The sequence below is a fragment of the Hydractinia symbiolongicarpus genome, chromosome 10 (assembly GCF_029227915.1).
Source record: "Hydractinia symbiolongicarpus strain clone_291-10 chromosome 10, HSymV2.1, whole genome shotgun sequence".
In the NCBI taxonomy this organism is placed as follows: domain Eukaryota; kingdom Metazoa; phylum Cnidaria; class Hydrozoa; order Anthoathecata; family Hydractiniidae; genus Hydractinia; species Hydractinia symbiolongicarpus.
Genome location: NC_079884.1, coordinates 25,883,226 through 25,895,328, shown reverse-complemented (window position 1 = coordinate 25,895,328; position 12,103 = coordinate 25,883,226). Strand labels below are relative to the sequence as shown.

Sequence of the window (12,103 nt, the reverse complement as noted above, 5' to 3'; positions counted from 1 at the left end):
AGGAAGTTTTGAAGCAACACACAACAATGGCTTATTTTGATCCCTGTAAGGACACCAAGCTTATTGTAGACGGATCGAAGAAGGATGGTCTTGCTTCCATCCTTGCCCAGAGAGATCCTCAAGACAACATCTTTAAGCCTATTCGTTATGACAGTAGAGCTACTACACCTACCGAAAGGAATTACTCACAACTAGAGATTGAAAGCCTTGCTCTCGTTTTTGGAACAATGAAGAACCACATATATCTGTATGGGCTTCCCCAATATACTGCCAGTACAGATCATCAACCTTTACTAGCCTTGTATAAGCAAACGAAGCAGGACATGCCAGCACGTATTCTGAGGCATAAACTAAAACTACAAGGCTACAATTTCCAGCTAATACACGAACCTGGTTCAGTCAACCCATCTGATTATCTTTCTCGCCATCCACAGCAAAAGCAGGCTCCATCCCAACAAGAAAGTGAATTTCCTTTATACTTAGTCACCAATGCTGTCATGAGAAGTGATTCAGCTATTACCACTGATATGATTGTGCAAGCAACGTTGGAAGATCCCACGCTTCAATCTCTTGCCATTGCTGTACGACAAGGATACATTGACAAGAGGCAGAAAGAGCTACAACCCTACAAAGCCATCTTCAAAGAAATCAGTGTGGACGATTCAGGTATTATATTGCGAGGAGACAGGATCATTATACCGTCACAGCTACAACAGAAAACTGTACAGCTAGCGCACGAAGGCCATCAAGGCATAGTGAAATGCAAACAACTCATCAGAAGCACTATGTGGTTTCCAGGAATAGATGCTATGGTGGAGGCATCTGTAGCATTTTGCAACCCGTGTCAAGCTGCAACGGATACGAAACAACAAGAACCAATGAAAGCTTCTTCACTACCAGAACAACCCTGGATTAAACTTAACACTGACCTATTTGGGCCAATCGAGGGTGGTAATGAGTACCTACTAGTTGTACAAGACATGTATTCTCGTTACCCTGCTGTAGAGGTCGTTCACGCCACATCTGCACAATCAGTACTGCCAGCCATGGATCGCATTTTTGCACTTTTTGGAATTCCGGAATATCTAGGGTCAGATAACGGCCCGCCTTACAGTAGCACAACATTTGCAAGCTATGCCAAATACATGGGATTCAAGCATGGTCCGAAAATACCCCTAGCACCATGGACGAATGGCATGGTAGAGAACTTTATGCACAATCTCAAGAAGCTCTTGCAAACGTCTTTGCAGGAACACCTGAACTGGAGACATGAATTACAGCGCTTACTGCGGGCATACCGGGGCACTCCACATACAGTGACGGGTCGCAGTCCAGCAGAGGTTCTATTCAATGGCAGACAATACAGAACCCGGTTGCCTGCTGTACGCCGCGCTGAAAGGCCAAAGTTCCACACCGAAATATCAGCCAAGCAGGAGGCAAGACAAACCTCGATGAAAAAATATGCTGACCGAAAAGCATATGTTGCAGAGAGCGAGCTACAAGTGGGTGATTGGGTTATGTATCGCCAAAAGCAACAAAAGAAGAGTGATACGCCCTACTGTGGAACCCCACATCGCATTATCAAAAAGGTTGGTGGCAGAGTCACTGCAGAGTGGGATAGACATGTCATCACACGGCATAGCACCTTTTTCAAGAAAATTCCCAATCACCCAGGGAAAGAAAGGAGTCAGAAACTATTCACGAAATCAACATCTGTAGCAGACTGCGATATACCACCGTTAACTTGTGAAAGAGACGCGGACAAAGACGCAGTAACCAGTGAAGATGAAAGTATGCAAACCGTGGAGTATGAAGTAGAGGAAGATTGGAATAATCTCGATCAAGAAATTGCGATGGAACAAGTTAGAAGATCTACACGTGAACGAATGAAGCCGTCAAAGCTAACAGAATACGAAGTAGATCTCCCAGAGTCTTTGAAATAAAAAGGGGAGTAATGTAGTGTCGGAGACTGCATATATACAGACTGTTATATATTTGTATATGTAAGGCATGGAGTGAAGTGTACATAGCCTCTTTGTATTTAACTATATTACGAGACACACGTGTTATTTCTTGTCCTGCTGGTATCTCTCAATTGCTTCTGCTTTAACTGCCTCCTCAGGAGAAAGAGTCATATCACAAACAATATGGGAAAGGGAAAATCTGAATAAACTTTTCTCAGATATAAAAATATTTGCCTTTTGGTTTTTAAAAGCAAATTGAAAACAAGGATGATTGGAATAAAAGGAAGGATGCAAGAAAAGTTCTATGGATGTCAAGATTCTCAAAACATCAACAAGAGAATTATCACCTATGCCTATACCAACGATGCTGAGCTGTATAGACAGTCTCCTGATGGATTGGATCTAAAAATAATATATTTTACCATGACCTTTTACTCAACAAACTTGTTTCTTAATAGTCATTCGAAGAGTTGTTTATTTTCATCACCAACCTTACTTATCCAGATGTCAAGTTCTTGCTTCTAATAACAACACAAATATTAATTGAGAAAGAATTCCTCCGCAATGCTGAAAATTCTGTTCAAAGCTCATATTACAAAAACAATACACCTTTATGACAATTCAATTGTACATGCGTTCCTACGGCTCTCCATCGTTTTACAATATCGAAAAAAAGGAGGTAAAACTCGTGTTTTTATGAGAGTTTGTTAGAGACGAAAGCGTGTTTTCTCCAGTTTTTTAACTTCCGTCGTATCAATTTCTTTCAAATTTTTAGGAAACGTTAATAATAATAAGATACAACTTATGTGTACTTTTCATTAAAAACAAAACGTGGCAAGAAAAGTTATCACGAAAAATAGTGTTTTCTCCTTAATAAACTCTTATAAAAGTGTAATGTTTACCTCCTCTGATTGCAAAATAAGCTGCGATGGAGTGTTATTTTTTCCGAATTATCGTAAAGGTGTATTAGCCCTAGCTATTAGCTAATTAAATCTTTTTGTATTTGGTTTTAATTTAATAGTCTGTTGTATAAAGCTCTCCCCAACTAGCTTTTCGTAGCAGATATACTGAAAACCTTTAGATAAATGCAAGGTGTGTTGGAGAGTAAAAAACATACTTCTCACCTTAAAACAATAATTCCTTTATCCTCACACCTCGCCTCAGATGGAAGGTATATATCTGGACCTGAATTCCGATGAAGACTTTTACCAACCAAGGGATAAATATCCCCACACAACAAAAATGCTCGAGAATAAACACTTTCTAAAAGTTCTTTTTGCATTTTACGAACAGATTCAAAATTATCACACTTTAAATCAGTAAGCACCCGCGCCAACATATCTGCTGCAGCCATAATCAATAATAGTACGGAAAGAATCCAAGCCAAAAGGCGTGAGTCTTTGACTAATCCTGACGGATGGGAGTTAAAACTATAGCCTAACAGGTTATCAGTAACCACGCAAAACGGAACCTAAATTTCCTTCGCCGGCTGCGGGCCACATATTGTTGGACTACGCATAGAGTGTGAAAATTACGTCACGATTTTGACGTCACAGGCCCCTTAGGTGAGATGGGGAGGGTTGCGGGCCATAGCTATTTGATTTTTGACTGACTGAGTGACTGATTAGTCAAAATGAATCAGTCAAAATCTGTAAGCTATAATTTGCAACCCTCTCAGTCTATATGGTAGCGACGTCACAACTTTGACGTCAACATCGCTATAGGCGAATTGGAGAGGGCTGTGAACCATGGCTTTTCGCCGTAAAAAAATTACAATTTTTAACGCCCTCCGTTTGCAACGCCTTGATCGTCGACATCTTCGCTTGGCTAACATTTTTCGTCAAATTTACACTTAGTCACGCGACTTATCTGACTAACCCTGGATCCGCACCTGCTTACCCTCTTATAATAATATGCTTTTTCCTTTCTTTGAAATATGTCAATATTGTAACATTGCTTTGCTGTTTTTTTTACAAAAAGGAAGATCTAACGACAAAAGTTCTGGCGATGTCTGCAGATAGAATGAAACATAACTTTTATATTATTTTTTTGTTTCTAAAAAATTATTACTTCTCATTCATTGATGTGATATTTTTTATCTTTGAAAGTGGAGAGCTCTGCAAGGGTATAAACTTTCCTTTATGACATTTTATATTTTCTCAGATAGTGTCTCTAATTCGTTTTAGTTTTCCAAAGGTTTCTGTACTAGTGTCTTGCTGTATTCTCTAATTTAGAGCTGCATCATTCAATGTGAAACTGATAAATGCTGCGATGTTTTTTAACAAAAGATTATAATTTTAGAGTCTGAAGTGACGCAGCTCAAACCATTTATGAGATCTTTTATCCAGTTAAAGTAGATATGAACGATCCAATTGACGCGACCAGACTGATTAACGCTCCGTCACCACGTGTTATAAAAGCGCTTATTCCCGCAAAAATATGTTATTTTGCAATCTATGGAACTATGGGTTGTTTTTTACCATACCTAATAAATTTCTTCCATTCCATTGGTTTATCTGTTACGCAAAGCGTTCTTATTGCTGGTATAAGAACTATCTTCTCACTAGTAATATCACCTTGTTTTGGTGCAATAGCTAACCACTTTCGTAGAGAAAAATTGGTTCTACTGACATCCTCAACGATTGTACCTTTACCATGGATTGCCAAAGCAGCAGATGCTAAGATTGGGGTGGAGAACAGTGCAGGAGATAAGTTATTTTTTGTCATGCATGGGAAGAATCTTATGAAATATTGACCAATGATCAATGAAATATTGCCAAAATGAAAGTATATCGAAGCCATTGGTAACATGGCATAAGGACGTCACTAGTAGTGAAAAAAGCAGATTAGAAAAAGATGTAAGAGTAAAAGCAAAAGAGAAATAAAGGTAAAAGACAATAATGGTAAAGTTGCTACCTTTACTTTCGTGGAAAACAAGTGTATTGAAAACCAGGAATGTGAATGTGTTTCCAGCAAAAACAAAACAAATGTTGCAAAAACTTTATTCTCAACATGTCGCCAAATGAAAGTTATCTTCTTCTTGATCATTGTAGCACACATGGGAATCAATTTCTCTCTAATAAATGGATTTCAAGCTATATTTATGGAGAAAGAGTTGGGAAGAACAAAAACCATCATTGGTTTAGCTTCAGCATTGTCATCAGTATCTGAAATTCTAGTATTTCGTGTTTCAGCAAAGTTAATAAAATTATTTTGCGGTACCTATCCAAGTTTTATTATTGCTACATTCTCATATTGCTTGCGATTTTTATCGATGTCTTTTGTTGAAGAACCCTATCTGATGGTACCTATCCAGCTTTTCCAGTTTTTTGGGTTTGCAATATTTTGGGCAGCAGCTGTGGAATACACAAACAAGATAAGTCCCATCAAAATCTCTGTGACAATGTTTACTATTGTCACTAGAGTATATTACAGTTTAGGAAACTTTACTGGAAGTATTGTTGGAGGAGTTATTTATGATAAATACGGTGGTAGATGGTTATCTAGAGCATCATCAATTAATTGTGGCTTTTTGACTGGTTTAATTGTTTTGCATTTCTTTCTGTATGAAAGAAGAAGGATACACAGCTCAATTGATGTACCCATGAATGAAATCGTAAAAGAAATTCATGATGAAAGTTTGACAAACAAGGGCGAGAACTCTATTCAACAAAAATTACGACTGATGAAAATTATGCCTCACAAAAACTTTTGGTCAAATGTAAAACTTTATCCAACAAATATTATTTGTGAAAATTCGATGAAATTAATCACGTTTAGTATGTTCGTAGAAACTAGCACGCAAAAATTTAAGTATTTTCTTTTTCAATTAAAATCCACCACAAAATCGCAAAAAATATCGTTCTTTCAATTTTTCTTTACAATAATTTTTAACCAATACAGCAGATTTGGAGAAATTTCATTTAGTATTTAGTTTGTAGGATACAAAATTTGAGCGTTCTGTTAGTTGATCATGTATTATTTTATTTTTTGTTCTTTTCATTTTTAATATATTTTGAAGTTCGGTACTTTGACATTACATTATTTAACATGTTAGATAATTTTGTCATTTGTTCTCACAGACACTTTGGCTGTCGACTTTACGATTGGTCTCATAACAAAGAAAACAAACTCCGGAGTTATAGTTTTTTAAGAAACAAAGAGCCGATGCGACTTAAAAATCACGCTTTCGAACAAAATTGTAAGAGAATTTATGCAATACTTTTCGCTGCAGAAAAAATACCAATATCTAAATTTAATTTTTGGTGTGCAAACATGAAATGTTTGGCCTACAATAAAACGAAGACCAAAATCTCAGTTATTATTTTCAAAATGCTTTTTTTGTTTTGACAAAAAAAAACAGTTTTATTCAGACCAATTTTTGATTGGGTGACATATGTTAGTACCATCAGTTGAGCATGCGTTTTTGTTCACTGCGCAAAATGTTACAAAAAAAGTATTGTTAAATTGTGGACCTATTTTGGCCTAAAAATGGCATTTAGGTGACTAGAACGAAATTTTATTGCCACTTTCATTTTCATCTTGTAGAAAACGGCATTTTTTTATTTTTGACCAATCTTAATAACAGAACGAAGGTGACGAAAAAACAAGATTTTGACGTCACCATCATTTTGAGCATATTTTTTGGTTTACCAGTTATGCCAACCTTGTTCCCAAGGCAATTTTTTGCCTATTTAGCCAATATCTGAGATGACGCAAAGAAATGATAGCTGTGTTAATTTTCATCGAAAATAAAAACTAGCTCCATTAAACAAGTCAGATTCAGATCCAGGAAACCGCCGAGCGCACATGGCACTAAAACAGTGCTCCGTACGAACGAGACATTCATACTTGAAAGTAAAGCCAAAAATGGTCTTACCATGACTGAAGTTGGTTTTGATAAATCACTCTCCCTCAAGGCGTTATTTAATAAAGTATTATCGCATATTTACAGAAGCGATTGAGACATTTTAGAAACCACCTTTTTTAACTTTGCAACACCAGCATCCATAGCTGTAAGTTCCATATGACTAATCTACGGGAAGTTTTAAAATTGGTTTGGATTGTAAGTACAAATTATTTGTATGAAAGAAACAGCACTTCTTTTCTCTGTGTTACTTTTTTTTTGTTTTGTTTTTACATAGTCATTTTATGGGAATTGGGTATTTCAACGTTAAAAGCAAGACACCTTAGTACATTTAGAATGTTTTATTTCTTGGAAATAAATAACATTTTTAGGTTGGTAAAAAAAGCATATAAAAATACAAAAAAAAGTATGGGCGTCATCTATAAAGAACATAAATTTGCACAAACGACTTCCCTAAAACTTTGGTTTCCATTAGAATCTGTAACTTTCATGCAACTGTTGTAGACATAGAAAAAAAGATTTCATCTTAACAACATTTTTTGTGCAACTTCCGTTGTGTTGCTTTGTTTACAACTTGTATTTTCATCGAATTTATATCAGTGCCTGCGGTACAACAGTTGCTCAACAATTTTTATGTTAATGAAAACCAGCCTTAAGTACGCAGAAAAATCTATATTTAATATTTAACAATTTGCGTTCTATAGAAAGCATACAAACTACGTAGTCTAAAACAAACACACTAAAAGCTGTACCGCGATGGATACGTGTAAACAGACCTTAAGGGGTGATATTTTTCTACAAAATTTAATAATATAAAGGTCACTATGAAACATTATTATAAAATTATTTTACAATATATTATGTACAATGCAAAAAAAACATAGGAGAGAACAGTAACTTGACATATATAAAAAAAGTACCTGACACTGTTATTATTGAATGACGTAATGGTAATCAACACGATCTATTATTAAATTGATAATAGAAAACAAATAAACAAACAAATTGAAACTAACACCTCTACACATCATTCATACCCTAAGGCTACTAAACTATCCAACTACACAATAAACAAATAAACAAATAAACAAATAAACAAATAAACAAATAAACAAATAAACAAATAAACAAATAAACAAATAAACAAATAAACAAATAAACAAATAAACAAATAAACAAATAAACGAATAAACGAATAAACAAATAAACGAATAAACGAATAAACGAATAAACGAATAAACAAATAAACAAATAAACAAATAAACAAATAAACAAATAAACAAATAAACAAATAAACAAATAAACAAATAAACAAATAAACAAATAAACAAATAAACAAATAAACAAACAACACAAACATGAAAACACGATAAAACAAATAATTTTATCCTCACACAATAGGATGCTTCACAAAATGTGCATGCAACATTTCTTTGGTGCATTTGTTGTGGTGTTGTTAAAAGTTGCTTTGTTTCAATTGCTATGTGTGGCTGGAAAACGTGTAAAAATTAAAGGCCTCCGATGTGCATGGAAAAATGGACAAATGTTATTTTGAGACTATTACTTCATTGATGGGTCTTGTCCTTCATTGATAACTTCAATTGTCAATTCATTAAACCAGATCCCGCAGAATGTAAACCTTGCCCTCGAAGATGTAAATATTGAGTTCGTAAATATCTCCTTTGCTCAACCAAATGACGCATTCATTACCCTGACAACGAATATGGCGTATTGTAACGCCCAATAGTTAAATGTCAGTTGGTTTTGATTGATGGGTGTACATATGTCTGCGCAAGTCAATTTTTTGTTGAAAATCTTCCGTGCATATGCTACACCGAAACGGCTTGAAATTTTTATGTTTCTTACAGTGAGTAATAAGATTTGACGACTGACTGAATGACTTGCCACAAAAGTTACACCTGTGTGGTTTCTCTCCCGTATGTGTGTATGTGTGTTTGCGCATGTCAGATTTTTGATGAAACCTTTTGCCACAAAATGTGCATGCAAATGGGCGGATGTTGGCGTGTATCATCATATGTGTAGTCAAGGTAGACGAACGTTTGAACGCTTTCCCGCAGACCTTGCATGGATATAATCGGTCTGATACCTTATGTTGCGACGAATTTAACAACGGTGTGGGAGGGCGCGATTGAAATCCTTCTGGCATGTGATAGGGAAGATTGTGATGCACTGAATTGTAGTGATAAGATGGAGGGTGACGAAAAGGCACCAAAGGAGGAGATAAATGATTATTTTGTTCGTACTTTATCGGGATGGTTCTTTTTTGATTTGCAAAATTAAAGAAAGACTTTTGCAGCATCTCATAATTGATTCGTCTGGCTTCATTTCGTTCTTTTTCTAGACAATTTTCTCCAAACGATTCTAAACTCCTCTGAATCCTCTCATCATTGAGAAACTCTAAGAAGGAGTGTGGGTAGTCAACTCCATCTAAATCATCTCCTTTTATGATGTCACCTAAGGTTTGCCAAAAACAGGAAAATAATGAATAGGAAAATAGATAAATAGATAAATAAATAAATACACACATTGTTAACATGGTAAAACTTTTTTTTCTGATAAAACATTTCGTCCAATGTTACTTTTGCCAGCAATCAGGCTTCTTAGTTTTTGTTTTTACATCAAAAAATATCTTTGTAGATGCTCGACCTGGCACAAACATTTTAGTCAGTCAAAAGTGATGAAAAGAAAAACGCGGAAAATTTTTGTCCAGCGCAAAAATTTCAATCATTAATGAAGAAAAAAATCTGTTAAAAGAATGAATAACTATGTTTGCGATTCTACCTGTGAACTTTTTAACCCTGAGCGACAACTTTATATAAATGTTTTATTGGCAAATTATCCAATAGTTTCGATCTATTCAAAATCAAAATATTTTTATGGGATCCAAGCTTTCTAGAAAACCTCAAACCCGTAAAATTTATAAATTATACATTTTGTTTCGTACATGCAGCAAAAACACACACAGAAAAGAAAAACTCCAAACTAATATTTGTCCCCTGTTATTTACCGTAAAATTTCAACGGTCCTACTTCTGAAGGGTTTTATGTGTTAAACTTTGGTTATATTCCTTGATACATATTTACAGTATCTTCCTTTTGAACGTGAAGCATAATATCCAATCTAGTTAACGTACCAAAACAAAAAACGCTAAAAATTGACTTCAAATGTCAATACTTTGAGTTCTGATTTTATTTAGAGTGTTCTTTATATGGCCCTTGGCATTTATAAGGAGTAAATTCATCACGGCAGTGAGCTTGCTTCTTGAAAGGGTCTGTGACATCTTAAGCGCATTTTTTAATTTGTGTGTTACTCCTTAATAAACTGCTTCAAAACACAATGCATACGTTTCTTTATAAAAAGGGAGTTTAAAAACGTACTACTCATTTTTTTTATATAAAAACAGTTTTCAAGATATGTCAGTCAAAACAATCAATGTTTTTTATTTCTTGTTTGAGCCTTAATTTGTGTGAAATTGTTGTTGAAATAGAAAAAATCTCTACATCTTGTTGTACAACATCTCGTGTCGCTTTGTTGTGCAACATATGTTTACGTTTAAATTGTAACATCGACTTTTATACAACATGCACAAAAATTTTATGCTATTTAAAACCTGTGAATTTAATTTCTATGGAGAGTTATACCCCTCGACAATATTAGGCGTGTCGCTAGGCAACAAAAGTGGTTAAATGAAACAACGCCCTTGCAACTTTTTTTCTGATTCTACTTCCCCTTTTAAAAAGATTTTGGACAGACCGTTACCTAAAATTTCGGAATTTCAACTTAGTGGAACTACCGGATTTTGAAATATGATTGGTTTAATCTGGCCATATATTGGTCACTCGACGATACAAGGGCATTTTTCGTCTTTTTCTTCTCTCATATCAAAGAGACAAAAAACCCTGGGGACGAGGGTGGCATCAGATATTTATGTATATAATATATTTTGTCATATACTACTAACCTTTCTCAATTTGGGAGGTTTTGGTTCGATTTTCTTTTTCACTACTGCTACTTGGACAGTCACTGGTGTTGCTTGAGCAATCATCCCGATCTTCTTCAACACTGCACATATCCACTTTGCTATCGGTTTCTGTAAAATAAACAAAAAAGATTGGAAGGATGTTGGAAAGTTTAAACTTTATTTGTCATAAACTTGCCCAATTTAGTTAAAGTATATACGCTTCTGTAAGAAATCCGCCTAGCTTCAAACATTTTTTAACTTTTACCGCCATTTTGGCTAAGTGTACGGGCGTATGCAGCTTGTCCAATTTGACATTATTTAGACTGCTTCAAAATATCAGCCTTGACTTCAGAACTTTTTTTTAACAAAAAAAATCATGGGAACGAAGTTGACATAACTCAATAGTTTTTTTAGCAGTGAAGGGTTAGTTCTCGTGGATTTTTTAATTGTCCAAAACTAGCCTTCAATATTACCATTATATCACCACGTTTGCAAGTCAAAATATCGAAACTATGGAAGTATAGCCTAATAGTTGAACGCAGAATGCTTGGACAAAATGTTTGCCGAAAGGGTGCACTTTTGCTGCATAATTTATAATATTTTTTTTAGCAAAAAACATTCCTCCATATTCAACAAAAATTTTAATTAATACAACTGCGATGTTATATATTAATTAAGTGCATCATTAAGCTGCAGTGACAAGATTTAAAAATAATTTGGGATAGTTTAAGAAAATATGCCACAAAAATGCCATAACAATCATATTGAGCCTAATTTAGTGTAAACCTCACTCACCTATCCTCCACCCTTCATCATCACTTTCATATTCATCCTCATATTGTAAATCTTCTTTGAATTTACGTTTCAGCAAAAATGATTTCGGCATTGTATGTGAAGATGTTTGCCAAACATCAAACTGTCTTCACTTTTTTTTTGTTTCCGTTTTTTCGAAAAACTATGCTCACTGTGTGTATCTCTCGTTTTGTTTTGTTTCGCTACTAATTGAGCATACTTATGTTCGCAGCAGTTTATGTAAAACAGTTCTACCTCGTGACGCCCGTACATGAATACGACTGGTGGTTGTATGTCGTTTATGAATTAAACATGTTGAAACATACTGTCGTTACTCTATTTAAATGCCACTCAAGCTGCATTGAACTTACTGTTTTGTTGTAACGCAAACAAGATAAATTGAAATGCTTTTTCTTCTTCATAGATATTCAAGAAAACAAAAAATAAAAACATTTCTGAATATAAAATTATAAAATTATCTTAATGTATTTTTTTTCT

General features: G+C 34.8%; 1 protein-coding gene across 1 annotated transcript; it reads right to left on the bottom strand.

The window, feature by feature from the left end:
- Window positions 1-7,157: 7,157 nt before the first annotated feature.
- Window positions 7,158-12,103, bottom strand: LOC130612714 (zinc finger protein sens-like). The gene is made up of 3 exons (XM_057434064.1): window positions 11,609-12,103; window positions 10,814-10,942; window positions 7,158-9,306 (listed from the first exon to the last, which is right to left on the bottom strand). The coding sequence occupies exons 1-3, from the start codon at window positions 11,697-11,699 to the stop codon at window positions 8,579-8,581; spliced, it is 948 nt and encodes a 315-aa protein (XP_057290047.1). The 5' UTR covers window positions 11,700-12,103; the 3' UTR covers window positions 7,158-8,578.

Coding starts and splice junctions, on each gene's coding strand:
- LOC130612714 (XM_057434064.1), bottom strand. CDS start 11,699: ATGCCGAAATCATTTTTGCTGAAACGTAAATTCAAAGAAGATTTACAA. Junction 10,943..11,608: donor TGATGAAGGGTGGAGGATAG/GTGAGTGAGGTT, acceptor TTTATTTTACAG/AAACCGATAGCAAAGTGGAT. Junction 9,307..10,813: donor AACCTCCCAAATTGAGAAAG/GTTAGTAGTATA, acceptor GGCAAACCTTAG/GTGACATCATAAAAGGAGAT.